Consider the following 26,545-nt stretch of genomic DNA (forward strand, 5'->3'; position numbering starts at 1 on the left):
CAGCCCCTTCCCCTTCCCTTGTCATCCAGTTCCATTGGCCCACCATGAAAACCTTGGGCTGTGGGTTCCCACTGCACTGCACCTGGCAAAGCCAAGCCCCCGCCTTGCTCCTGCCACACTGGGCAAACCATGTGGCATCTCCAATATGAATGGAAGCACTCCGGAGCTGCTGGAAGCTTCCCCAGAGTGATGGGACCTGCTGAGCTGTTTGGGGGTCATAAGCACCCACCTGGCCTGTGGGGGCCCCCCTTCAAACCTCCAGGGGAAAAGATCTTCATTAGAGGAAGGGCACATCATGACATCGTGCAGCAGGAGGGAAAGCACTGGGCAGGGAGTGAAGGAGCTAAAGGGCGGCTGTGAGATCCCTGCTGCCCACCCCTTGCAGCCAGTGCTAGTGAGGGAACACACAGAGGCCGACCTTGTGCTCAGGTGGGCTCAGGGGGCTGCAATGGTGACGGTCAGAGGCACCCAATGCGAGGCCGCAGCTCTGCTGGGGACTTCTCTCCTCCTCCTCCTCACAGGGCTGGAAAATACACAAAGCTCACAGTGAAAATATTTACACAGCAGCAATTTTTGGAGGAATTTGGGATGTTAATTTGAAAAATCTGTGGGGAGAGGACCACAATGGGCCCTTTGAGCGGGTGAGCGTGGCCAGCACACCGAGCAGCCCGCGCCGGCGAGGGGCCCCTCCTGCCACTGCGCCAGCCCTAATGGGAGCCAGCCCTGCCGGAAGCCCACCTGGCAGCCGGGGGGGCTGCGCCAGACGGACCCGCCGCCGCCCCGCACCCTAATTGCATCCAGAGCCGCCGGGTGAGCGGCACTGGGGCGGTGTCGGGGTCAGGGCTGCATCCTGCAGCAGAGCCCCGGTGCAGCCGGCAGCTCGCGCGGCATGGCGGTGACCCTCGGCTCAGCTGGCGGCAGCCGCGGCACTTCATCCCGCTCATGCTCATTCTCTCCAAATCAAACATACCTCAGCGGGCAGGGCCCCAACCTGGAAAATTCCAGCCTGAAAGATAAAGGATTGGAAAACGATTAAAACCAGAGGGTTGGAGCAGAAACCACTTGGCAGCAGGAACCTGCCGAGCGCCGACTCCCAGCCCTCCCCGGCGCATGAAACTGGCTGTTCCCGGGGCCGGGTGGAGGGGGCTCTGTGCAGGGCCTGAGCCTTGGCTCTGGCTGCAGTGCCGGGCTGGGGGGACCCTGAACAGGCTGACACTTGTCATGGGCGCTCTGGGGGTCCTGGTGCCGCTGGGGGTGACGTCAGGAGGTTGCAGAGGTTGGGCTGGGTTGTTTGTCCCACAGCTGGCTCTGGAGTCATCTGGCAGGCAGGGAGGGATGAAGTAAGGCTGGATGATGCACAGGGCAGGGGCCGATCTGAAACCGATGGCCTGTGTTTTGGGAACACCTCCTCAGCCCCATGGCGGGGGGCAGCGCTGTAGGGGTGAAGCCTCCTCAGTGCCACTGCCCAGAGTCGGGAAAACGCCCCCCTCCATCACCCTGACTCATCCCCATGCTCGCCAACAACAACCAGAGGATGCGGCTGACCTCCCCGCTCCTCTGCAGGGCACAAGCTGCACTGCCCGCACCCCTGCTCACCAATGGGCAGCGCCCGCAAAAGCTGCTTGGGGCTGTGCAGAGCTTTTCATTGTTGTAATTTTATTTTTTTTTACAAAAAAACCACCCTTCTGGTCCTCCTTACAAAAGAGATGGACACAAACCTGTGCTAGAAAACAACAACAAAACAAAGGTTTCCCAGAAGAAATGGGAAATAACCGTGCATAAATATCTCTTTGAGTTCTTAAAGCTTCAATTCCCGGTTTGCCTGCTCGGCACTTCCTTCAGGCCAAGGTTCCCGAGGGTCCCAGCACCTCGTCTGGGCCTGATTGCTCACATCAGCTTCCAGGGAGTTGAGAGGCATGGGCCGTGCTCTGCTAAAGGACCCTTGTTACCAGCACGTGGATGTCCCTTAGCCGAGTCACCGGCTGCTTTCTTTTTAGCAGTAGCTAAAAAAAAACCATCCAAACCCCAAATTAAAAACCCAACCCCCTCTTGGTCGCTACCCACATTCTACAGAGTCACAGAAACCAAGGCACTGAGCGGTGGAATTGTCTCCTCCTGAAGTGTGGCAGCCTCTCAGAAATTGCACGTTATGGGTTTGGGGTTTTGCTGTCTGAACTCAGTTAACTCCTTGCCGTTCCTCACCCCTGGAGGGTCACTGCTGGGTGCCACCACCAGAGCTCAACCCTTGTCTATCAGAGCTGCCCTCACCCCACAGCCCAGTCCCGCCTGGCTCAGAAGTAGGAGGGCTTGAGGCCTGGGGTGTTGTTGTTGCTGGGGTAGTGTGACTGCATGAGCGGGACCTCGCACTCAGAGCCACCAGAAAGCATCGTTGCCTCTGGTACCTTGCAGCCGTGGCTGCTCAGATCACCATTCTCCAGGCAGGCTTTCACCCCTTCCAGCTCCAGGGGGCTGGCATCCACCCCGGGGCCAGCATGGGTCTTCGCCCGGCGGTGCCGGCAGTAGTACATGCCAGCAGTCACCACCACTACCAGCAGCAGCACAGCAGCTAGCGCAGGGACGATGATGAGGGTGAGGTTGTTGTCCTTGCCCTGGGTGACAGGGGAGTGCTGTTGGTGGCTCGCTGGCAAGGTCTGCACCTCAGCACAGTGCTCCTCCTTGGAGACCTTCTCTGCCAGGGGCCCAATGCATATGCGATAGGTGCAGTTGGGCTTCAGCGCCCGCACCGTGTACTCAGAGAGTGAAGCTGGCAAACGCAGCATCACTGGCCGCTTGTCCAGCCCAGAAAGGTTTCGGTAGCTCAAGCGAATGCCCTTCAGCTGTGCTCTGGACTGGACATAGTTCTGCAAGTCCACTTTGAGGGAGGTGCTGCTGACCTGTGCGATGCTGATCCGCCGGCTGGGTGGTGGGGCCTGCGCGGCTGGGGATGGTGTTGTCCCCTTCACCTCTGCCTCGCAGTACACCCCAGTGTAGCCCACAGGGCACAGGCACTCCAGGAGGTTTTGGACACCCAGGTGGCAGGTGCCACCATTGAGACACGTGCGAGGGGGACAGATGGAGGGGAGGGGAGTGGTGGGTGGTGGGGGAACACTGAAGGGCACTGGTGTGGAGCTACCCTGGGGGTCCCCAGCCCCTAGGGTGGGAGCAGCGGTGCTGGGCTGTGGCACCGGGCGGCTGCTGGTGGGGAGTGGGGCAGGTGGTGGCAGCGTGGTGGTGCGTGCAGTGGTGGGGCTGGTGGTGGTGGTGGGGCAGCCGAAGTCGGCATACTGCAGGTGCTGGAGAAGTTTGCCGGAGTTTTTTGGGGGGAAGTGGCACCGTGTTTCCTCAGGCCGCCGCAGGACCACGCTGCTGGCATTCATCCACTGCACCAGCCAGCTCATCTGGCAGATGCAGTTGAAGGGGTTGCCGGCAGCTGTCACGGCCCGCAGCCTGGGGAAGAAGCTGGAGAAATCCCGAGGAATGGTGTTGATGTTGAGGTTGCTGATGTCCAGTTCCTGGAGGTTGTGAAGATTGCGGAAGTCTTCTGCTGGTAGCTGGGAGATGTGTGCATTGCCAGCCAGGCTGAGCTTGGTGAGGCTCCCCAGCCGCTGTAGCACCGCCGGGACACGCTCCAGCAGGTTGTCAGAGACATCCAGCTCATGCAGGTTGTTCTGGGCCTGGAAGAGCTCCTCGTTTAAGCTCGTTAGACCCAGCCCTGCAATCTTCAGGGACTCTATGTTGACAGTGTGGAAGGCCCCTGGTGCGATAGTGGGGATCTTGTTCCAGCTGATGTCCAGCAGCAGAAGGTTGGGCAGGTTGAGGGGAGGCACGGCCCAGAGCTGGTTGTTCTGCAGCTTCAGCTCTATCAGGTTCTCCAGAGTATCGAAGGCAGCAGCATGGATGTGCTGGATCCTGTTCCTCTGCAGGTAGAGCCGCTCCAGCAGCCGCAGCCCATGGAAGGTCTCGTTGGTGATCTCCTGCAGCTGGTTGGACGACAGGTCCAAGTTGACAAGCTCTGTCAGGGGCTGGAAGATGTTTTTCTGGATGGTGGTGATCTTGTTTTGTGAGAGGTCCAAGAGCTGGAGTGCAGGCAGGCCCACAAAGCTGTCCTCGCTGAGTGTCGTGATATCATTCTCAAAGACGTAGAGGGAGAGGGTGTTAGGGGGCAGCCCCTGGGGCACGGTTTGGCCCCGTCTGGCTGCACACAGGATGGTCTTGGGGTCTTGACACTGGCAGCCTGCAGGACATGCTCCAGCCAGCTCCCTGCACGCCAAGAGCAGCAGCGTGCAAAGGATCAGCTGGTTCATGGTGTCAGCTCTGCAAGAGAAAGAAACAGTCAAAGTTAGGGGCCAGGCCCTGCTGGGGGGACCCTGAGCTGGCAGGGCTGTGGGGTGCCTCAGACTCCCTCTGCTACCCCTGCTGTGGTGTGAGAGCCCAGACCCTTGAGCCCCAGATAGGCTGCAGAGGGAGTGAGAATGGCACTGCTGTGCTGCTGCCTTCTCTGTGCTGCTGCGACCGGGACAGAGCCATCAAGAGAGAAGGAAGCTACATGTGGGCTGCTCATCCTGGCTTCATGCGGCTACCTCCCCCCCCGCCCCCCCTCCCGGATCCCCAGGTTTAGGGATATGGGACCTTTGCATACCCCAGGTTTACCATGAGACAGATTCCACCCACTTTGGGCTGGTCTCTTGAGGCCATACACTCAGCAGGGTGCAAATCAAACAGGGGTGGGAGCCTGGCTGACCTTCCCTGGCCTTCACACCATCTGAGCTCAGCTTAACCCTTTGCTTGTGCCACTGTCCCAGCAGCTATCCCCCTTGGGGACAGGGACACCCAGGGGTGACCCAGGCACAGGCTGAGGGCTGAAGGAGCTGGGTGCTCCCCTACTCCATGGTCCCCCCATACCCTTCAGAGCTGGCTACGTCCCTGCAGAGCCCCCGCAAAACTGGCTCGTGTCCACTGGGGGTCATGGCTGCCTTGCTGTTTACTTTCCTGCCAGCACCCCGGGTGCTCTGCACAGCACCCTGGGCTGCATCCTCATCTCTTGGGGATGGGGACAGCAGGGATGGAGGGGAGGATGCTCTTGGGGTGAAGCTTTAACCACCCCTGCCCCTTCTCTCAGCCCCTTCTTTCAGCCCCTTTTAATGACACTCCTAATTAGTGCAGGCTAGGTTGGGGACCCATGATCTCCTGCCACCCCATCTCAGGGACATGTGGGGTTTAGCAGAGAGGGGGTCCCAGGCAGGGAAGAGGCAAACCTCACCAGGCTGCCTGAGCTGGGGGTGCGGCTGGCACCCTGCTCCATCAGCCCCTTCCCCAGCCCTGGCCTTCTCCATCTCCTCTGCTCAGAGCTCCAGACAAACACCCCCTGCAGCTCACAAGGGGCCCCCTCTGTGTGCCGGGGCTGCAGGGTCACGAGCCGCACGTGCTGCCAGCCCCAGCAGTGCACCAGCACCAAATCCTGTACCGAGAGGGTCTCACCCGTGCTGGGTCCCCCCTGCCATGCAGCCTGGCCAGCAGAACCCCCCATGCCACAGAGCCCCCCATGCGGGACTCACCACAGCTGGAGCAGGTCAGGGTTGATGCAGCAGCAGGCTCTATCCTTGCCTCTTCCCCGGTGGCCCCCCCCCAAGGGTGGGGTGCACCGAGGGTGGGGTGGCCCCGCTGCTGGGCAGGGTCACCACAACTGCCTGAGTCACTTGGCCTGAACCAGCCCTGCCCCGCTGTGACCTGTGCCGTCAGCCCCTGACACCCTGCGCTGGGGGAGCTGTGCTTATCCTGGGGTCACCTCCACAGAGACCTTCCCTGACACCCTGTGCCCAGCCCTGAGCCGTGGGGTGCTGCTGCTCCCCCACATCCACAGCCAGGCCATCAGTGCCCAGCACGAGAACCTAGTGGAGCCAAAACAGCATCATGGAGAACTTGAAAAGCAGTTTTGGGTCTAAGGGGGCTGGGGGCAGACCCAGCACTGCTCACCACGTGACAGCCCTCGGGGTGGCTCCCGCAGCCATAGGGTGCTGGCTGGCAGGCAAAGCCCTAGCGCAGGGGGGGGCCATGCCCACGGTCCTGCCACTGCTGTGCCGGGATGGGCAGCGTCCAGCCAGGCCTGCGGGATGCTGGTGAGACCAGGGCTGGTTTTGCAATGCCAGGGTCGGGTTTCGCTGACGTGTCCCGTGCTGCAACCAGCTGCTGACTCCAAGTCTCTCTCGTCCCTTTAATTACGCTGGCATTTCCTCCCCGCCTGCCAGGCTCCCTGCTCCAGGCAGGTTCGGCCGGCCCAGCCAGGGCCACACATCCATCCCCACCTTGCCAGGAGCACCAGGCAGGCTGGCACGGCTGCTCCACCCGCACGCCGCTGACACCTCTCCCTCGGCATCACCCTGCTCCGCCGGCACACGCCGGCATCCTGCCCGCACGCCGCCTCCGTGCCATGATACTACTTCAAGGGGTTAACCCAGCCCACGCTGGCAGGGGTGCTTACCCTTTGGAACAGGGTACAGGGAAACAACCTCCCCATGTCCCCAAGGGGTCCCCAAGGGTGGAGAGGGGGGCCCCGGTTCTGCTGGAGGTGTTAGGACCGCCCTGCCAGCGGCCTGCTGCTGCCTTGGCTGGGCTCCCCCGCGCCTGCACCGCAGATATTTGCCGAATTATTCATATTTTCCGGCTGCGGGGAGGATCTGGGCTCAGATTCCCCCAGCCCCAGCTCAGCCTTTCCCTGCCAGCCTGCTGGGGTGGGAGCAGCGTGTCCCCCCCTCCCTACCTGCAGCCCTCCAGGCTGGGCTCTCTGGCTGCCCGCCCAGGGTGAAGGACTCAGCAGGGGATGCCCTGCATCACACCCGCCACGTGTTTTAAGGATGAAGCCAATGCTGTCCCCATGCTGCAGGGTGACACTTGCACAGGACAGGAGAGAGGAGCCCTCCCAGGGGTCATTGCTCTTCCCCATGGCTCAGGGATGTGGCCGTTCTCCCAGGGGAGCCCAGCACAGCCGGGACATCCTTTCCCACACCAACGAGTGAGGCCCAGCAGCCAAACAAAGCCACCGTTGTTGCCAGCAGGCTGGTGGGCTGCCTCCTTGGCCAGTGGGCACCAGTGCAGGCAGGACAGGGCTCTGCACAAAAGCCAGGCCCTGGATTCAGTCCCTGTGACTGCAGGGAGGGCCACAGTGCCTTCATTGGGCAGGATGTGGATGCTGCTCCCCTCGTTTAACCCCCCCCAAAAACAAACCTAAATCAGCATATGCCCCTTCCTGTGACTGTGCTGGGGGGATGCAGGATTAAGCCCTTAATCCTCCTCCCCTTCAACCCACCCTATGCAGCCGCAGCTCCCACCTCCTCCCAGGCTCCCCTCCCTATTTAATTAAAGTTTCCGCAGCAGCCCTGGAGGAATGCAGCCTGCTTATTGCATTCCCCGGGGCGCTCACCGGCCCCTCCATTGCGCTCCTGCCCCTTTGACCCGGCTGTGCTCCCCAGCTCAGGTGCTGGCAAGGAGAAAAACCAGCAGGGCCACTTTACTGGCAGCCAAACTGCCTTTGGAAGAGCCCAAACACCAGGGAGTTTTGGGAGGAGGCCAGCGATGCTGCCACGCGTGGCCCCAGCAGCACGGGCAGATTCCTACGGCATGACTGGGGTGGCTGCGGCTGTCCCCGAGCGTTTCCTCCTGCTTCGTCCCGCTGGCAGAGCCAGCCAGGCCGGCAGCGCTTGCGTCAGGGCCACCCGGCGAGGCCTTGGTGTGGTGCAGGCAAAAACAGTCATTAGTGTCATCCTTGATGGCGGCACTGCCCAGTGCCGTGTGGGCAGCAGCACGGCCCCGGCAAGGTCAGGGCAGTCCAGCCCCAGCCTCAGAAAGATGAGACCTGTCAGTGTGAGGCATGTGGGCAAGAGTGGTGTATGTGGGGAACATGAGTGAGAGTTTCTGCTTGGGAAGAGGGGGGTCTAAGAACTGGAGCATCACTGCTGGGATGCTCTGGCTTTTGTGGCAGCTGCCAGCCTGGGATGGAGCCAGGCACAGAAAGGGACACTTACCCTGTGATGGCCCAAAGTCACACAGAAAGAGTGACAGGGTGCCAGCACCCCACAATGCACATTGGGTGACAATGAAGCACGTGGAGAGCTGGTGGCAAGAGCAGCAGTGGGATATCCCCATCGGTCAGTCTGGCCAGTGGCCCTGCTGGCACCCGTCCTCCTACGCCAGCTGAGGGGAAACCCTTGTTGGCACTGCCCAGGGGCCCTGCTTGGCCCCATGGTGGGTCAGCAATGCAGGATGCTGGCCCCTGAGGACAGGCAAAGGGAGGGCAGCCAAACCCCACCCCAGCCAAGCCCTCTGCTGAGGAGGGTGGTGGTGGACACCACTGCCAACAGCTCCCACCTCTGCCTGACCCCAGAGTGAGCTCTGCCACCGTATCTGCCAAGACAGGGAGAGCATAGGATGGAACCAGCACCCAGTGATGCTTCTGTGTGTGCCCTGAAGCCCTTCTGCTGGCAGAGTGGGTCACAGCCACCCAGCCACAGCTGGAGGGAGATGGGTTTCACATCAGCCGCAGCCACATCCCTTCCCTGTCATAGGAGCAGCATCAGGTCAAGCTCCCCAGGCCAGACCCTGGCGCATCCCATGGCAGGATAGGCACAGGCGAGGACAGGGGACCCGAGGCCCTGCCTGCACCCTTCACTCTGCCCCCTGCAGTGCCGTCACCCCCTCATCACCAGCCCAGGCAGGGGACAGCCGGGTGCCCCATGGCTCAGCCAAGGTCTCAGGGGGAGCAGGGCATGCCGAACCCCAGCCGAGACCTAGAGCGAGGTGCTGGCCCCGGGGGCCGAAGCCGACATGACACCCTGTCACCCGGGGAGGGCAGCCAGCCCGGGGTGCCCCGCAGCTCTGCTCAGGCCCACCGGGCCCCCTCGGCCCCACCACTCCCCGAACTCCCCGGTGCCCAGCACAGCCCCCCTCCCGCCCATGGGCCGGAGCCCCACGAGCCCGTGGCCCCATGGCGAGTGGAGGGCCGGGCAGTGGCGACTGAGGACGCGGGACTCACCGGGCCGTGCCGGGCGGTCAGTGCATGGCGGCGGCAGCCAGCGGCAGAGCGGGCGCTCCCCTCTGGCGGCGCCGGTCGTGGGGGGCGGCTTTAAAACCGCGGAGGGCGGGGCCTGCCCTCCCGCCGCCTTCCCATTGGCTGCGGGGGACAGGGAAGGAGGGGCGGGGTACGGCTGCCCTGAAGGCTACGCCCCCTGCGCACCTGGGGCCCGACAGGGGGCGGGACCCCCGGGACCCCCCGGGACTGCACCGGGAGCCCGGCTGCGCCCGGAGCCCCCGAGACACCGGGACCTCAGCAGTGCCCGGAGACCCCAAGTCACTATGACCCCTGGCAGCTCCAGGACCCCGGGACCCGGTAGCTGGGATCCCAGCACCCCTGGTATTCATATCCATAGGTACAGATACAGGTGCAGGCACCCCCCGTATCCCCAGCACCCTCATTCTCCTGGCACCCCTGTAACACCAGGGGTTGGGTGTCCTTGGCACTCCCAGAGGCCCCTAAATCCAGCACACCCAGGGTAACCAGAGACCCTGGCACCCATGGGCCCCAGTGTCCCTGGCACTTGTAGAGCCCATGTCTCCAGCTGTTGAAGGACAGGGAAGACTGGATTGCCCTCAGTGCTGCCCTGGTGCTCCGGTGATGGCAGAAATGTGCAAAGTGCCACAGGACAGCACTTCCCATTTGGTGCTGCAAGGGCAGCACTGTCTGAGCTGGGACAACCTGTCCCAACCCTGGGCCCCAGCAGTGTGGCAGTGCTGGTGACCGTGACTGTAGACAGGCAGGGGACCGTGGTGCCTGCCACAGCCAACTCCAGTGGTATTTGCCTATGTTATGCCAACAGTCGCAGCACAGGACCATAGTGTACTAGACACAGCCGTGCCTTGTGCCATCCTGTGGCAGCACCAGGGTGTCCCTGCCATGGGGACCAGCTGGGGCAGTATCACATCACAGTTTTGGTTTCACCAAATTTCCTCATAGCCACATGGTGCAAAATATTGGCACAGCCCCATGCCATGGGCATAACCACAAAAATGTCAACTGAAAGTAATGGATTGTCCCTTTGTTCTCTGCCTGCAGAGCTGCCTCCTCCACCCCTGTCAAGGGGAGGCAGAGAGGTGGCTTCATACTTCTCACCAACATCCTCTCCAGACAGTGTTCCTGGTCACAGTCCCCACTGGCCACTGAGCATACATACCCTTGACCATCATCCCCTCCAGCCACTGAGCACTCTCCAGTCCCTGTCCCCCCCATGTCCTGACTGCCATGCCCTCAGACACCAAATGTCCCCCCCACCATGGTTGCTTCTGGCCACAGAGCACTCCGGTCACAAGCTGGGACAAGGTGCAGGAGAAGGAGCAGGGTCACACTCCAGCTGGCACAGCCCTGGCCTCAAGGCCCTCCTGGGGCTCCTGGCACAGCAGGTCCGGGTGAGGTGAGCAGTGTGCCGGGGTGTGCCACGTGCTGATCCCAAACTGGCCAAGCTGGCCCAGCCAGCCCTGGGGCTCCACTGCAGGTGACGGTGGCTTCCCCTAGTGGGGCTGGCTGTCATCACCGGATGAAGGGTGCAGATCCAGGAGTGGGATGCCCTATGGCTGGGCACGGCTTCATGGCGGGCACCATGTAGCCAGTGCAGGATGTGGTCAGCAGTAGCATCCTGCAGACTTGTCACCCTGGGGTGCGACAACGAGGGTCTGGGGACCTGTATATCATTGGAGCAGCCGGCACCGACCCTGCCCTCCTGCCTCTTGCATGGCCTGATGATGATGCCCTGTGCTTCCGCAGGAGAGGGTCTGGGGTGTGTTCCAGCAGGGAAAGGTGCAGGACCCAGGACCCAGCCCTGCGGCCATCAGTGTACCACACTGATGGGTGTCTCTGCTCAGCTCCTTCCTTCCCTTGCAGGGCGGCCATCCCACTGTATGATGCCGACACAGGGCTGCTGGTGATGGCAGGGAAGGTGAGGTCCCACAGCAGTGGGGTGCAGGGAGGTGTCTGTGGGTGTGGTGGGGTGCTCCCCAGAGCTCCACTCATGCCCTGTCCCCATCACCTCTCTGCTAGGGAGAAAACCTCCTGTACTGCTTTGAGGTGGCAGCTGTGCAGCCTGCGCTCACCCAAGGTAAGCAGGATACATCCCACAGTGGGCTCCCGGCCGACCTCAGAGGCTGGGTTCTGCCTGCTCCATGGCCACCTTGCCTGTCCCCCCCCAACAGTGACCCAGTGCCGGACAGAGGGCAGCACACGGGGCCTGGCTGCTGTGCCGCGCCTGGCCCTGGATGTCATGGCCTGCGAGGTGCTCCGTGTCCTGCAGCTCGCCGACACCGCCCTCGTCCCTGTCAGCTACGTGGTGCCACGCAAGGTAAGGGGTGCTGCGGGTGACACTGTGTCACGGGTAACTGATGACATCTCATGGGTGACACCTCACTAGCACTGGGTGACAAAATGGACCCAAGTGTGGGGGATTCAACCTGGGGAGAGCAGGAGAGGAGGTAAAACCTGGGTTGCTATGTGCTGAAAGATGGGTGCTGATGGTGGGTGATGGAGGCTGGGGTTGCTGGGCGCTATATTTGGGAATTTAATTTGCTGCATGCAAGATGCTGGGTGCTTGCTACCTGCTGGGTGCTGTTGTGTAATGGGTGCCAGATCATGAACACCAGGTGCTTGAAGTGGTTGGAATTTGGATGTTGAATAGTGGAGTCTGGGTGCAGGAGGTGGCATCCTGGGTACTTGATCTGGCACACTGGTGGTGCTTAAAGCTGAAATCTGGGTGCCAAAACATGGGTGTTGGGTGCTGCAAAGGGTGATGCTGCGTGCTGGGTGTTGTCTGGGAGACTGGATGTGTTCAGGGGTATGTGAGACAGCCCAATGGCATGCAGTGTCTGACACCTACAGGGTTCAGTGTGCAGCTTGTGGGGACAGGGCTTCACAGACACAGGGATGGGGGTGCCATGGAGAGCCTGATGAGGCCCAGGTGTGCCCCAGCCCAGGTGGTGCCAGCTGGCAGCAGGACACAGGCTGTGGGGTTTTGAGGACACCCACCCCACCATGTCCCCTCTCCCACAGTCTGTCCAGGACTTCCATGAGGATCTGTTCCCTGACTGCACCGGGACTCTGCCAGCCAACAGTGCCCAGGCCTGGTGGGCAGGGGACAGCCAGCAGGTCAGTGTTACCTGGGGTGTGTCCTTGCCACTGGCATTGCCAGGGCTGCCACTGCCCCTTGCCCACCATTGTGCTTGCCAGCAGGTGGGCAAGGTCAGCCTGCACCCAGCACAGAGACCCACCGAGATCTTCACCTCACCCATCATTGCCTGTACCCGGCTGCAGGCAGCCAACATCAGCCCCACAGCTGACACTGGCCCTATCAACACCAACACCGACACCAACACTGACCAGAGTGTGAGCACAGGGTGCTGGGGAATTTGCTGGGGTGCTGAAAGATTGGGTGAACCCCACCACCCTTGGCCTTCAGGGACGTGGGAGGGCTGGAACACCAGCACCTCCTGCCCACCTGCTCTCTCTCCCATAGGAGGGCAGTGGCTACTCCTCACCATCCTCGTTGGCCTCACCGGGCAGTGCCACCACCTCCCTCTCAGCCAGCACCGGCCCCTCCAGCGGCTTTGCCAGCAGCCCCAGCCAGAAGTCACTGCAGAGCATTTTGGGTGAGCAGGCAGGGGGGTGGGCTCGATGTCCCCTGGCTGTGGCTGTGCTGGGGGGAGGACCTGGAGCACTCACTTGTCCCCTGCCTGTGCCAGGGCCCAGCTCCCGCTTCCGGCACGCACAGGGAAGGGTGCTGCACCGCGACACACACCTCACTAACCTGCGGGGGCTCAGCCTCACCACGCCAGGCGAGTGTGATGGCTTCTGCGCCAACCACCACCGCGTCGCCTTGCCCCTGCTCTCCGCTGGTGGCCAGATCACCATCCTCGAGGTACCCCCTGCACAGCACGGTGGCCAGCATGGCACTGGTGGGTGCAGTGCAGGCGACCACCTGGCTTTCTTCCACAGCTCTCCAAGCCCGGCCGTCTCCCTGATGCAGCCATACCCACCATCCAGAACAGTGTGGCTGTGACTGACCTATCCTGGGACCCCTTCGACCCACAGCGCCTCGCTGTTGGTACGCGTGCTGTCCCATGGAGTTCATTGGGCTGCTCCCCTGGCACTAGGCATTTCAGATCACTGTATTAACTACTGCCCACCTATTTTGGTGCCATAGCGGGTGAAGATGCCAAGATCCGGCTGTGGCGAATCCCAGAGGGAGGGCTGCAGGAGACACTGCAGGAGCCTGAAGCTATCCTCCAAGGTGAGGGGCATGTGGGGAGGCGCAGTGAACACCCCACTCTGGGGACAAGCCAGCCTGGGGGTGTCCACATCCCAGCTCAGGTGGGGACAGCCACACACTGCTCAACCTTACCAGGTCACACGGAAAAAATCTACTCCATCCGCTTCCATCCCATGGCATCCGATCTCCTGGTTTCTTCCTCGTACGATATGACAGTGCGGATCTGGGAGCTGAGCACTGGGCAGGAAGCCTTGTGCCTGCAGGGACACACTGATCAGGTAAGGGATGACACATCTGGAGACCCATGACGGGCACATTTTCCTAGGCAGGGGACACAGGACATCTGCCTCCCCAGATCTTCAGCCTGGCTTGGAGCCCTGATGGGAAGAAGCTGGCAACAGTTAGCAAAGATGGTCGGTTACGGCTATATGAGCCACGGTGCAGCCCTCTGCCTCAACAGGTACAATCAGGGTGGTGGGGACAGGCTGGAGAGCTGGGGACCCCCCCCCCCATGGGCACCTGCCTGTACCCTCAGCTCTCTCCAAGCTGACAGGGTGACCCTGACCTCACGCAGGAGGGTCCAGGTCCTGAGGGGGCCCGTGGAGCACGCATCGTTTGGGTTTGTGGTGGCGACTACCTCCTGGTGTCTGGCTTTGATAGGTAAAGAGGGGCACACACAAGGCAGGGGTCCTCAGGGGACACTGTGCACCCCCGAACTGTCACCTCCCTGCAGCCGCAGCGAGAGGAGGATCCTCCTGTACCAGGCACAGGCTCTGCGAAAGGGACCCTTGTCTGTCCTTGGCCTTGACGTGGCCCCTTCCACCCTCCTGCCCTTCTACGATGAGGATACTAGCGTTGTCTTCCTCACTGGCAAGGTGAGGGTTTAACCCTCAAAAACTGGGGGGCTAGTTGCCCACAGCACCCCAACCATGTGGAGGGACCCTCCCTGCAGCCCGCACCCCCCCCTTGTATTGTTCTATCCCCAGGGTGATACCAGAGTCTTCCTCTATGAGGTGATGCCCGAGCCACCCTATTTCCTTGAGTGCAACAGCTTCACCTCCAGTGAACCCCACAAGGTAAGGGGGGGGAGCCACTGGGGCTGAACTGCCTGTCCCTGACCTCTCCCTGCACTGCCAGACCCACAGCAGACCCTGCTCATGCCTGTGCCCCATCAGGGCTTTATCTTCCTGCCCAAAACGGTGTGTGAGGTCCGGGAGGTGGAGTTCGCCCGGGCACTGCGCCTTGGGCAGAGCACCCTCGAGCCTGTGGCTTTCCATGTGCCACGTGTCAAGGTAGGTGATGGGGACCCGGCTGTGTTTTGGGGGGTACAAGAGGCAGGACCCTGCTCAGCACCCCTCGTCCTGCAGAAGGAGTATTTCCAGGACGATATCTACCCGCCGACCCGTGTCTGGTGGGAACCGGCCCTCAGCGCCAGGGCCTGGCTGACGGGGGAGGATGGGCAGCAGCGTCGCACCAGCCTGCAGCCCGCAGACATGACGCCAGGTGGGTGCAGAGGGGCCAGAGGTTGTGTAGGGGGTGTCAGTCATGGGGCAAACCTCCTGCCCCACGGCAACGCTCCTCTCGCAGTGAGCCAGGCCCCAAAAGAGGCCCCATTGCGGAAGTTCGTCCCTGCGTCCGTGTACCTGGAGGAGAAGTCTGATGAGCAGAAGAAGGAGGAGGTGCGTGCTGGGGCATACCCCCTGCCGCGGGGCCCGGGCTGGGGGCGATGCCGCGGCCCCACGGTTGCTGCCCTGCCTCCCTACAGCTCCTGAGTGCCATGGTGGCCCGGCTGGGCAACCGGGAAGACCCACTGCCGCAGGACTCCTTCGAGGGGGTGGATGAGGATGAGTGGGTAGGTGCTGGGGGGGGCGGTGTATCTGAGAGTGAGACCCTCGGGGCCGGCCCCACCGCGCCCCTCACACCACCGGGCCTTCGCAGGACTAGGCCGGACCCCGGCACCCCGCGGACCACGCCGGGGACCCCCGCCTGGGCCCGGGGGCGAGGACGCAATGCAGGACGAGGGGCGGCGAGGCCCGTCCCGGCTGAGGGGAGGCCGGCAGGGACCGCACCAGACCCCGCAGCTGCGATGAACCCCGTGCCCGCCGCGGGCAGGCCCCACTATTAAAGCCGCTGGCTCAGCACCCGTCTCCCACCGTGATTCCGGGGCGGGGAACCGGGGACAGGGGAAGCGGCGGGGAGAACGTGGAACACACGGGACGCATGCGCAGTGCAGTCCCACAGCCTCCAGGGGGCGCTGTCATCACCGAGAAGTCTGGGGCTTTCCACCCGGCGCTATCGCCGTCTCTGTAGCCGTTGCAACCTTCGCTCCTTGACCCCGTGACCGCCAGTGGCGGAAGCGGTGACGGGGACATGGTGAGAGCAGCGGGAAGCGGTGGGGCCGGGCGGGCGGGGACAGGCCCGGGCAGGGGGGCAGCAGCGGGCCGCGGCCTGGAAGGATCGGGGCTGGGCGGCCAGGGCCCCGTGGAACAAGGACGGGCTGGGCCGGGCCCGAGGGGAGGGCGTAGGGCGGAGCGGGGCCCGACCCGGCCCGGCCCGTGACAGCGGCGTGTCCCCGCAGGCCAAGTACCTGGCACAGATCATCCTGGTGGGGGCCCAGGTGGTCGGACGGGCCTTCATGAGGGCGCTGCGCCAGGAGTTAGCAGGTACGAGCCGAGCTGCTTCCCCGTGCGCCAGGCCGGGCATCCCCGGACCTAACCCCGGGCTCCCCAGTGCTGCCCGTCTGCGGGCAGGGCTTGTCACAGGGTGACCCTCAGCGCCCGCGTTCTGGCACTGCAACCATCACAGACATCGCTGTCAGGCTCTGAAACACCCTGCAGCCCCGAAGGGCAGAGCAAGATGCTCCCCCAGGGCATGGAAGCTGCAGCCCTTCCCACCTCTGCTTGCCCGCAGCCTGGCTCGCTGTGGGTATTGACAGCAAGTGGGTGTGCCCCCCGGTTCTTGCCACCTCCCCAGAAGTGAGGTCCTCATCTAGGTGACCCCCGTGGGATGGAGGCAGTGGGAGGAGGGCAGGGGTTGGAACTAGTGCTGAGCACCTCAGAGCCTGTGGGTTTTGGTGCCCCATGCCCTCCCGAGGCCTGGGTGTCCCCCGGCGGCAGTGCTGGAGGGACTCACCCTCGGTGTCTCCGGGCAGCAAGCCGAGCAGCAGCAGATGCACGAGGGCGCTCGGAGAGGCCGCAGTCCGCTGCCGCCTCCAGGATCATCGGCATCAGCCTCCAGGAAGCTCAGCAGATCCTGAACGTCTCGAACCTCAACCCAGAGGAGATCCAGAAGGTAGAGGTTCTCTTGGAGCTGGAGAGGGATGGTGCTAGCAGGGCCCTGATTCCCAGTGGCTGCTGCCTGGTGTGGTCCTGTCCTCAGCCCAATAATCACAGTTTGAGGTTTCCCTGCCTGAGCTGGAGGAGTGTTCTGGCAGCTCTGGTCATTAGCAGCCAACCCAGCTTGGCCCCTGCATTTCCTCAGTGGTGCTGCTCAGGAAGGGGATATGGGACCTGACCAGGAGCGTGGGGACCCACTGGGGAGTCAGGCAAAGCCAGTCATGTCCCAGGATTGTACTTGTCACCTCCAGCACCACCATGGGGAGAGGCTATGGGGGTTCAGGACTGAGAGCAGAGGAGGTGAATCTGACAGGGAACTTCTGCTTGGCAGAACTACGACCACTTGTTCAAGGTGAACGACAAGTCGATGGGAGGCTCCTTCTACCTGCAGTCCAAGGTGAGCCAAAGGAGGAGTGGAGCTGGGGCTGTGCTGGCACCCAGCCCTGCCCTCAGCACCTTCTCCTGCATGGAATTTGGGAGAGCAGAGCTGGAACATTTTGCATGGATAAGGCAGGGAGGGGAAGGGGCGGCACTGTCGCTGTGTGTCAACCTGTCCCCATGTCCTGCAGGTGGTGAGAGCGAAGGAGCGGCTGGATGAGGAGCTGCGCATCCAGGCTAAGGATGAGAAAGAGAAAAGCCGGAAAGCTGAGACGTGACCCATACTGCCCCTGTGCCCCGTGTCCCTCACCCTTAACTTATAGGTAGCTAATAAATAGTATGTACTCTAGCACCTGGCCTGGTTGCTCTGTGCTCTGGGAGAGGGGAATAACCCACCACCCCAGAAGGGATTGGGATTGGTCCCTGCAAGGGGCTGGCAAAGCTGGGCTTTGCTGGGGAGGAGGGAGGCAGCTGGGGAAGAATGGGTGGTCCCAGGGCATTGAGGGCTGCCAGAGCTCAAGTGGCTCCCAGGGAGGGAGTGGTTTGAACACTACTGGCCTGAGCACATGAATACCTCTGACTCCATACCCCAGGAGTGCTGCTACCCTTCACTGTGGGCAGACTGCTGGGATAGGCTGAGGGGGACACACTGACACTGCAGCCACCTCCACTTGCAGTTCATCCCACAGACCCTGGCAGGGCTTCACTGGTGCCACACTGCTGGCCCAGGAGTGTGGGGACTTGCCACGGGAGTCAGGCAGAGCAGCTGTGCCCTGAGATGGCTCCTGTCCCTCTCCATCCCCACTGTGGTCTCCTTGCTACCATCACTGTGGTCATTGACTGAAACAGGAACTTACTTCAACTTCACTTTATTGTTTTCTTAATAAACTTCCTCTCCCCTGGACGAATATAGTGTTATAGTTGTTAGCTTATCTCTTACTTCTGCAGTCCTTAAACACTATGCTAACAGCAATGGAGCCCAACAGGAGAAAAATAAAAACAACCCAGAAACTACGATAGAAAGGCACTTTGAAAACGTTAAAATACTGATGTCATGGAATGTGCAACAACAGACTGATGAAGGAGCAAGGAGACGTACACGGTACACTGGCCGGGGCGGCCTGGTCGGTGGCCTGTGGCCATGCTGGGGCTGTGGCAGCGCCCGGCCCAAGGAGGGTGAGGGCAGGGAGACCGGCTCCCTGCAGGGCACACATGGCTGGGGGCTCCTTCCAGCATGGAGGGAGCAGGATGAAGGAGACCCCTGCCCTGGTTCACGGGAGGCCATAAGCAGGGTCCTGCCCAGCAGCAAGTGGTACATGGGACCCCTCTGCATGTGCCAGGGGTGACTCCAAGCTCTGGCTGCACAGAGGCAGGACACGCTGCCCACTCCTGGCCCCACAGCAGCATCCTGCCTGCCCCAACACTGCCCTATAACCTGGGGAGGCTCATATGGGAACATCTCATCCCAAAGAGCAGGCACCCCCACCAGCCACTGCCAGTGTGCCTTTGACAGCAGCTCTGCTGATGCCTGGAGCTGTGCCTGCGCTGCCTGCTGCCTGCATGCGGTACATGGTTAGGTATGAATGTAGCTAAACAGGGTGGCTCTGCCCCGGTGCAGAGCCAGCGTGGTGAGCGGCACATGCAGCCATGTGCCTTGTCACAGGGAGGGCCGGGGAGGTGGCAGGGATGAGGGTGGCCGTGGAGCAGGGGGGATGAGGGCAGATACCAGGCCGGCAGGTGCCCAGCCAGCTGGGCCCAGCATTGGGGTGCCATGGCCATGGCACTGTCTGCAGCCACACCGGCCAGGCAGGGTGGACAGAGCTGGGCACAGCCTGGGGCTGTGGGAGCAGTTGTTCCCAAGCTGTCACCCCACTGTCCATGTGGTGAGAGGCTGGAGCAGCCTCCACAACACCAGTGGTGCCAAGGCCTTGGGCAGGGAAACGCAGAGTCAGCGGCAGCAGATGAGCCCGAGCAGGACCCTGCCAGAGCAGGGGCTGGTCAAGAAATAAATAGCGGCGTGTCCAGCTGCCCAGGCCAGGGGGTACAGGGGGACCCCCAAACCCCCGCCTGCCCCATGGCTGCCCCTGGGGTGTGGGGTTGCAGCTGGCTGTGGATACTGAGGGATTATTGCTTTTCTCAGAAGAGTCCGTTCTTCTTTCGTGGTGGTTAAAAGCATGAACAAGGCCCTTGGGGACTGCAGGGATGGGGAGGAGGGGGCAATGCCCCCAATCCCCAGGGAGCAAGGTCTGCCCACGGGGCAGTCAGCTGGCCCCGGGCATCGTCAGGCCCCTCAATTCACGGCAGCAGGTTTGAGCAACAGGGAGCCAGGGGGGATGAGCACCCAGCCTGGAGGCAGTGCCTCGGGGCTCCCCCCAGAGCCCACGCCAGCTGAGAGGTCAAGAACAGCCCCAGGCAGCAGAGCCAGGCTCTCAGGAGGCACCCGCGGCCGGCCGGGCTCCGTCCTTTCGCACCTCTCCTTACGGCTCTCTGCCCCCTTGCTCACCTTGGGTGGCCGCCCCTCAGCCCCACTGCCCTTCTCCCCCTCAGCCTTGGCCGCGCCGGCCAGCAGCGACATGACAGGTAGCCCCAGCCCTGCTGCGAAGGGCGAGGGCAGCAGTGGGCTCTTGGCCAAGTTCAAGGGGCCGCCACTGAGGGGCAGGACGGGGCCAGGCAGAGCGGGCAGCGCACCAGCAGCCCCACAGCCCAGGGCGCTGAGGTCGAGTGGGGCTGGAGCCAAAGGGATGGGCAACGCCGGGAGCCCCGGGGGAGCGAAGAGGGTGGCGGGGTTGGGGATCACGAGCTGTGCCCCGTTAACGTAAGGCACCTCTGCTGAGCCCAGAGGTGTTTTGGGAGGTGGGTGGACCTTGAGCATCTCCGGGTGCTCTGGAGAGACAAAATGACCGTGGGCTTTGATGTGCTTGCGGAGGGAACTGGGGTCAGTGTAGCGCTTGTGGCAGCCCGGCATCTTGCAGGAGTAGGGCTTCTCCACGTAGTGGGTGCGGGTGTGCTTGAAGCGGTCGCTCGAGTTGGAGTAACGCTTGTTGCAGCCTTCATAGGGGCAGATGTAGGGCTTCTCGCCTGCAGAACAGCACAGCACTGTGTCTGTAGGGAGCAGGGCCAGCCCTGCCAGGTCCCCTATGGGTGACCCCCCCTCCCTGCTCCCCCAGGGTGGCCTGCCCTGACCTGTGTGCGAGCGGTTGTGGATTTTCAGGTTCTCCAGGCGGGAGAAGCTCTTGTTGCAGGTGGGGCAGCGATGAGGCTTCTCATTGGTGTGTGTCCGGATGTGGATCAGCATCTTGTACCTGCCAAGGTCAGGGAGACATCAGGGGAGAGGGGATGGGGGCATCCTGGTCAGCACCATCATTCAGCCCTCCAGGACACTGCAGCCCATGCTGGAGGGGTGGTGGCTGGAGATCTCCCCCTGCACAGCACCCAGTGTTGGGCTCCTTTTTCCCTCTGGTGACCCAGAGCAGCCCCCAGGGATCCCAGAGCCCTCCCAGAGCTCCCCCTTCCCACCTGGCGTTGAAGCCCCGGCCATGGCGGGCACAGCCCTCCCAGTGGCAGCAGTACCCTGCATCCTTCTCAGGTTTGACATGGAAGTCGTTGACATGGTCCACCAGGTCTTGCAGGAGGTCAAAGAACTGGTTGCACTGTGGGCAGGAGGTGGCGGGTGAGGGGGCCCAGCAGGGTGGGCACCAGCAGGGACACCAGCAGATGGAAATGTCCCTTTGCATGAATCCCCTGGCCCCACATCACATTCCCCAGCATCTCTGCAGTCCCCAGCTCCCCATCACCCCTAAACTGTCCTTGCATGCCCCCCCTAAGTCCCACATTGCCCCATCAAAACCCACAGAGCTCTGCCATGGCCTTCCAGCCCCATGTACCCCAAAATACCCAGGTGTTGCCCCCAACTCCCAGACAGCTTCTTCCTCCTCCAATGCCCCTGCACAGTCTCCCAGCCCCCCATGACCACCCCCAGAACCACAAAACTTCTGTACAGCCCCCCTCAGCCACATAACCCCTCCTCACCCCCCAGACCTCCCTGCTGACCTTGGACCAGCGGCAGACAAGCTGCTTGTGCAGGGGCACCTCGGGGGGGAGGCGCTTCTCCTTGCTGGGGGGCAGGAAGGCGGCGGGAGGAAGGTGCAGGGCCCCCCCTGCCCCCAGCGGCAGGAAGAACTGGAAGGAGCTGGGGAGGCCGTCAATGTAGCGCAGAGACTGGAAATCCTGGAGCAGAGCCCGGGGAGGGGGGTGTTGGGGGATGGACAGAGACCCCCAGAGACCCCAGAACACCCTACAGACACCTCCGGGAGCCACCCTGGGGATGACACCGGGGTCGGGGGGAGCACTGACCCCAGCTGAGTGTACACAGTGAGGGCCTGTGTCACAGCAGCCCTGGGCGTGCTGCTGAGATCAGGCACAATGCCCATCGCTGGGATCACCCGGGGGGACACACAGATGTACTTACGTGGGGGGTGAGGGGCCCGGGCAGGTCCCCGCTGCCCTGGCGCTCGGGGGAGAGCGAGGTGCTGCCAGATGGAGACTCCGCACCGGAGCGTGGCGAGAGGCTGAGGTCCACCACCGGCACAGTGGTGAAGCGCCCGTCCCGCTGCTCCACCAGCCTTGAGTGTGCCAGGAGGCTGCTGGGGGATGGCCCGGCCCGGTGCCCCCCCCGGCTGCCTCCCCGGCCATCCCCGGCCGGCGGGGTGTGCGGGCGCTGGGGAGCGCGGGGCCGGGTGGCAGGGGCACCCCGCTTCTCCCGGGCGGCTCGCAGCTTGGAGATGCTCAGTTTGAGGTCCAGTGGCTCCTCCAGTGAATGCATGGTGCTGGGGTAGGCGCTGTGGGGGACACGCAGAGGTCACTGCGGCGATGGGGGGCACCGGGGCCACCTGTAACATCATCCCACCCTGACCCCACGGTGATGCCTGCTGCTGCTCCTGGCTGGAGGCTGAGCAGGCGCTGGTGGCCATGGTGCTGGCATGGGACTGTGCCGGCCCCCCTTCCTTGGGCCCCCTGCAGCGGGCAAAGGGCAGGGCAGAGCCATGGCCCCCCCACCGGCCCCTCAGTGTCCCCAGCCTGTCCTCTCCTTGTTGCCAACCACCGGGGCCAATGCAGCCCCTTGGCCAGCTACCAAACCCTGCAGCCCTGGAGCTGCGGTGGCCCTGTTCTGCTCCCTCATTCACCCGTCAGTCTGCCTGTCCCCACGGGCAGTGAGGCCTTTCCCAGTGGCAGAGCAGGGCGGTCACAGCCACCAGCCCGGTGGTGACCCCGGCGGCCAAGCCCGCTGGCCCCAGCCCCGGAGGCAGCAGAGCTTCCTCCCCACCGGGGCCCCTTCCCCGCCGGCCAGCGCCGCTGCCTGTCGGGGCCAGGCTGGGGCTGCCTGCACACAGCTAAGTGTGGCACGGCACTGCACGGCAGGGCACGGCGTGGCACAGCACAGCACTGCACGTCTGCTGCCTGCCAGCACAATGCCCAGGATGTGGTGGGGAACCAGAGACCTCCCATACTACTGTCCCCAGGGTGACAGTCTGCACTGTAGAACACCCTGTGTCATCATACCACAGCTCCTTGCCCCTCTCCCCCCAGAACTGCTACCCCCATGGCTCTGCTGCTACACATCTGCAGGCAGCTGAGAACGGGCAGCTTGGAGCAGAAGTGAGCGCCCGAGCCCGGCCCGCGGCAGTGACAACCCGGTCCCGGCTGTGTGCCCATGTCCATCCTCTCCCCCGACCAACATCGTCCAGGGCAGGGGGAGGGCGGCCGAGGGGCCGTGTTGGGTGGCACCACGCACCCAGCACACGTGGCAGCAGGGGCCCCCCATCTGCCCCCGCCCCGGGGGGCCTGTCCCCCGCCCTGCCCCGCCGGCGGGGCCCCCTGCGCTGGCGAGGGTCCATCCCGGCTCAGACGCTGAGGAATGCGAAGGAGCCGCGGGGGACATGAGGCCCGGCCGGAGGAGTGGGGGACCCCCTGCCTCCACCCACCCCCCCCAAGCAGCACTGCCCCCGTCTTGGCCATGGGGCTGGCCCCATGGGGGTCCCTATCACAAGTTCCCCTGCTCTGCATGCAAGGGGATGTCTCCCTGAGATCCCCATGGCCATGGGGCCTGCTCCATAGCAGGTCCCTCCTCTCCAGTGGGGGTTCCCAGCCTGAGCCTCCACCTCCTCCCATAGCGGTGGGGCTTGCCCCATAGCACAGTCCCATCCCTTCTGGCAGAGCCACCTTCATGCGGCCCCAAAGGTACGGTGCCTGGCCCACAGCAGGCTCCCTGCCTTTCATGGGTTCTCACCCTGCGTCTCACAGGAGGTCCCTGCCCCAAGCCCCCCATGGTTCTCAGGCTCCAGTCACCCTCCCCCGATGTGCCCCACAGCGTGCTGGCACAGCTCAAGGACTGATACACGGACCCACAGCTGGGATGTCGCAGTGGGACCCCCCGCCAAGGAAGCAGGGTAGGCCCCCAGCAGCCTCCAGAGATGGGGGTCCCGCAGGGGGGGCCGGCCAAAGCGTAGAGGCTGCTCCCACCATGGTGGCGGCGTCCTCACGTCCCCGGAGTGAGGCGTTTGGGGGGCCCCGGAGCGGGCGGTGCCGGGTGGGGGCCCTCGGGCGGTCCCGGGCGGGGCGGTGGGAAAGGGGCCTCCAGGCGCTGACGCCACGGCTCCAGCGCGGCCCGAGCAGGCGCTGCCAAACCACGCGGCCCCGCGGCCGCTGCTCCTGGGAACCGGCCCCGCTTGGGGCTGCGACACCGCGGGGGCCCCGCGGGGATCGGGACTGGGACGGGGCCGGGGACAGCCCCGAGGTGGCCTGGCCTCGGCCGCCCCAGCACCTGCGGCCCCCGCGAGAGGCCCCTGCGCTCCCCCCCATCCTCTTCTGTCCGCGCCAGGCGCTGCCAGCCCAGCCCCGGCCCAGCTTCCCCTCCGGCCGCCCAGCGAGCCCCCCCGCCGCGCCAGTTCAAACCAGTCCAGCGCGGCGCGGGGCCCAGGGGCTTCCCAGTCTGGGTGGGGGCAGCTGGGATGGATCTCGGGCGAAGGGGTACCCCCTTCTCCCGACTCGCCGGGCTGGTCTCTCCCACGTCCCCACACACTGCCCGTCCAGCCGGCACGGCCGCGGAACTGGGGTGACCCTGGTGCAGCCGATGGGGTGCCAGCCCTCCGGGACACCCCACCGCTAGCATGGCCGGGGTGCTCTCCCCTCCAGCCCCAGCTGCGAACAAAACCCGCCAGGACCAGCGCGGTGCAGGGGGGCCGCGGGGCAGAGACTTCCCGGCGGCGGCAGCAGAGAGGGATGCCAGAAGCAAGGGATGCCAACGGTGAGGGATGCCAAAGCCGGGCCCTCGACGCCCCGAGAGGGACCGTGATCCCCGCGCTTGGCGAGAGGGTGCGGTGCCAGCGCTGAGAGCAGGCAGAGCTCAGCCCCCCTGGCACAGCGCTGCCGGCTCTGGCAGGGCTGGCACAGGCAGGCTGGCATCTGCAGTCAGGCAGCTTCTGAAGCCCCCTGTGCCGGGTGGCATGGGTGCATTGGCAGGGCCTGGCCCTTCCGCCAGCACTGCTGCCCAGGTCATTGTCCCCACGACTGCTGGCAGAGCACAGGCCACCGTGGGACCTGCCATCCCTTCATGTCCCACTGTGGACAGCACTGGCACAGCCACTCTTCACTGAAATCCAGTGTGTGTCAGGGCTAGGGTGCCACATACTTCTAGTGGCTCCAGCTTGTCACCATGCCCTCAGCACCCACCACCACCCCACGCCACAAGGGCTGATGGCAGCTTCCAACTATGTCCCCAGGAGTGGCCATGGCTCCAGTCCCCAAGTGTAGCCAGTGACACAGTCTCCCCTTCCCAGGTGCGTGGCATGGGGGACCCGTGGGGATCCCGGCGGGGGGGTTGAGGCAAGCCCCGTCTCCGAGGAGCAGCCCTGCAGTGGTGATGCCACCTATGGCATGCACCCTGCCACCTCTGCCAGGAGACACAGCAGAGCACGCCGGGATGGGAGCGGGGTTGGTCCCTGTTCACCGGCAGATCCAACTCCGGGGTAGGGGCCCAGGCTGCGGTATGTGGGGACCCAGGTCAGGGGATGTGGTGACAGCAAGCGAGCAGGGTGACACAAAGGCACAGGGAAAGGGAGGTGGCCTCTTGCAGAGGGGTTTCTCCATGCTGGGCAGGGGACAAGCCCTTGCAGCAGGAGGTGGGGACATCGGGGACAATTTGTGGCAGCTTTTGGCCCCCTTTGCTGGCACTTAGCAGAGGGGTCTCCTCATCTGGGCCCCCAAACCCGTCGGTGCCAGCACAGCCTGAGCTCAGCCACCACACATCGGCCCCTCGATGCCGCGGTTCTGGCCCTCCCCCTCCCCGCGATGGGTCAGACGATGACCGGTGGCACCCGCGGCCGGGATGGAGCTGCCCTGAGGCCCCCCCCAAGCCACCCCATCGCACGCAGGGACACCCGGGGGGGCCCCCGGAATGTCCACGACTGGCGGAGCCACCCAGCGCGTCTCGCCACAGCCCCCGCCCCACAGCCAAGGTCAGGACACCCGCTCGGGAGCGGGGGAACAGCGGGTGACGGCCAACCCCTGGCCCCCCTCTCTGCTCACCCCACGCCACCCACCCGTGTCCTCTGGGGTGGCCCCGCGGTCCCACCGCTTCCCCCCTCACCCCCCATGTCCCGGGGCTGCAGCGGGACCACGTCCCGTGTGTCCCACCCTCTGTTCCCCACGGCGACGGGGATGCAGGTGCCGAGCCAGGGACCCCCCCCCCCGCCCTCCAGGGTAGGTCCCGGAGCTCCCGACGGGGCGGCAGCAGCAGCATCCTCCTCCTTCTCTTCCCCCCGACACCTCCCGCGGGCACGGCGGCGCGACAAAGCGCCGGTCCCCGGTGCGCGATCGTACCTGCGGCGGGGACTCAGCGCCGGCGGCGGGCGAGGAGCGGGGCTGGGAGCGGGGCTTGGCGAAGCGGGCCCCCCCGCTGCCGGGCCGCCGGGCCGCTCCGCCACATCTGCAGGGGCTGGGGGCGGGGGCGGCGGCGGGGCTCTGCCCCCCCCTCCCCGGTCCCCCGGGCGGCGGCGGCGGAGGGCGGCGGCGGGGCGGGGGCTCTGCCCGCCGTGATTTATGGCCGCCCCGCACCGACCGGCCCGGCCCCGGCTGCGGGCGGGAGCTGGGCGGGGGCCGGGGCCGGCCCCTCCCCGCCGCGGGGGGCACAGGGGGGCACGGCGGGGGGGAGCCCCGCCCCGTGGGGGGGGACACAGCCAGGGACAAGCGGGGACACCCCCAGCGCAAGGTCACCGCGGCGCTGCGGCAGAGCCGGGCCCCCCCTCCGTGTCCTTGTCCGTCCCCCCCCCGGGGACGTGGCGCGGCGGGGGCAGGGTGGGACCCCCAGCGGCGATGCGGACAGAGGGAGGTGGCGCCCACCAGAGCCTCCCCCGCCCCGCACAGGGGCCGCTCATGGGGGGGGTCACAACGGGGGTGTGGGGGGATCCCCCTCCCTGCAGGAGCAGTGCCGCCCGCCTGCTGCGTGACGTCACGGAGAGCGGCTGGCGTCACGCCTGG

General features: G+C 64.3%; 4 protein-coding genes across 8 annotated transcripts in view; 2 read left to right on the forward strand and 2 right to left on the reverse strand.

Annotated features, from left to right (window-relative positions):
- CORO7 (coronin 7) overlaps positions 1 to 15,439 on the forward strand; it is a 36,714-nt gene extending 21,275 nt beyond the window's left edge. Inside the window, exons 10-28 of one of the 4 annotated variants that reach the window (XM_034065295.1) lie at positions 10,925 to 10,979; positions 11,081 to 11,138; positions 11,233 to 11,378; positions 12,083 to 12,178; positions 12,263 to 12,415; positions 12,546 to 12,678; positions 12,772 to 12,947; positions 13,025 to 13,133; positions 13,233 to 13,319; positions 13,434 to 13,576; positions 13,654 to 13,758; positions 13,873 to 13,958; positions 14,032 to 14,173; positions 14,285 to 14,374; positions 14,474 to 14,590; positions 14,666 to 14,801; positions 14,886 to 14,977; positions 15,064 to 15,150; positions 15,237 to 15,439. In XM_034065295.1, the coding sequence (XP_033921186.1) occupies positions 10,925 to 10,979; positions 11,081 to 11,138; positions 11,233 to 11,378; positions 12,083 to 12,178; positions 12,263 to 12,415; positions 12,546 to 12,678; positions 12,772 to 12,947; positions 13,025 to 13,133; positions 13,233 to 13,319; positions 13,434 to 13,576; positions 13,654 to 13,758; positions 13,873 to 13,958; positions 14,032 to 14,173; positions 14,285 to 14,374; positions 14,474 to 14,590; positions 14,666 to 14,801; positions 14,886 to 14,977; positions 15,064 to 15,150; positions 15,237 to 15,242 (2,017 nt within the window). In that variant the 3' untranslated portion in view covers positions 15,243 to 15,439. Of the gene's footprint in view, positions 1 to 10,924; positions 10,980 to 11,080; positions 11,139 to 11,232; positions 11,379 to 12,082; positions 12,179 to 12,262; positions 12,416 to 12,545; positions 12,679 to 12,771; positions 12,948 to 13,024; positions 13,134 to 13,232; positions 13,320 to 13,433; positions 13,577 to 13,653; positions 13,759 to 13,872; positions 14,174 to 14,284; positions 14,375 to 14,473; positions 14,591 to 14,665; positions 14,802 to 14,885; positions 14,978 to 15,063; positions 15,152 to 15,236 lie in introns of those variants that run through there. The other 3 variants (XM_034065296.1, XR_004549899.1, XM_034065297.1) reach the window with 3 other exon arrangements.
- Positions 1,636 to 9,085, reverse strand: VASN (vasorin). Its single transcript, XM_031054028.2, has 2 exons — positions 9,026 to 9,085; positions 1,636 to 4,314 (listed from the first exon to the last, which is right to left on the reverse strand). The coding sequence occupies exon 2, from the start codon at positions 4,302 to 4,304 to the stop codon at positions 2,292 to 2,294; it is 2,013 nt and encodes a 670-aa protein (XP_030909888.2). The 5' UTR covers positions 4,305 to 4,314; positions 9,026 to 9,085; the 3' UTR covers positions 1,636 to 2,291.
- A 53-nt stretch (positions 15,440 to 15,492) lies between the features above and the next one.
- On the forward strand, positions 15,493 to 17,360 carry PAM16 (presequence translocase associated motor 16). Of its 2 annotated transcripts, none has more exons than XM_031054041.2 (5): positions 15,493 to 15,671; positions 15,877 to 15,961; positions 16,450 to 16,589; positions 16,885 to 17,030; positions 17,203 to 17,286. In XM_031054041.2, the coding sequence occupies exons 1-4, from the start codon at positions 15,669 to 15,671 to the stop codon at positions 16,987 to 16,989; spliced, it is 333 nt and encodes a 110-aa protein (XP_030909901.1). In that variant the 5' UTR covers positions 15,493 to 15,668; the 3' UTR covers positions 16,990 to 17,030; positions 17,203 to 17,286. The 2 variants fall into 2 exon arrangements, with proteins under 2 accessions (XP_030909901.1, XP_030909895.1); XM_031054035.2 differs by having other exon boundaries at positions 15,512 to 15,671; positions 16,965 to 17,030; positions 17,203 to 17,360.
- Positions 17,361 to 17,864: 504 nt separating this feature from the next.
- On the reverse strand, positions 17,865 to 25,991 carry GLIS2 (GLIS family zinc finger 2). Its single transcript, XM_034065298.1, has 6 exons — positions 25,889 to 25,991; positions 21,480 to 21,849; positions 21,062 to 21,238; positions 20,528 to 20,661; positions 20,195 to 20,313; positions 17,865 to 20,089 (listed from the first exon to the last, which is right to left on the reverse strand). The coding sequence occupies exons 2-6, from the start codon at positions 21,831 to 21,833 to the stop codon at positions 19,302 to 19,304; spliced, it is 1,572 nt and encodes a 523-aa protein (XP_033921189.1). The 5' UTR covers positions 21,834 to 21,849; positions 25,889 to 25,991; the 3' UTR covers positions 17,865 to 19,301.
- Positions 25,992 to 26,545: the final 554 nt, after the last annotated feature.

The sequence above is a fragment of the Melopsittacus undulatus genome, chromosome 8 (genome assembly GCF_012275295.1).
Source record: "Melopsittacus undulatus isolate bMelUnd1 chromosome 8, bMelUnd1.mat.Z, whole genome shotgun sequence".
In the NCBI taxonomy this organism is placed as follows: domain Eukaryota; kingdom Metazoa; phylum Chordata; class Aves; order Psittaciformes; family Psittaculidae; genus Melopsittacus; species Melopsittacus undulatus.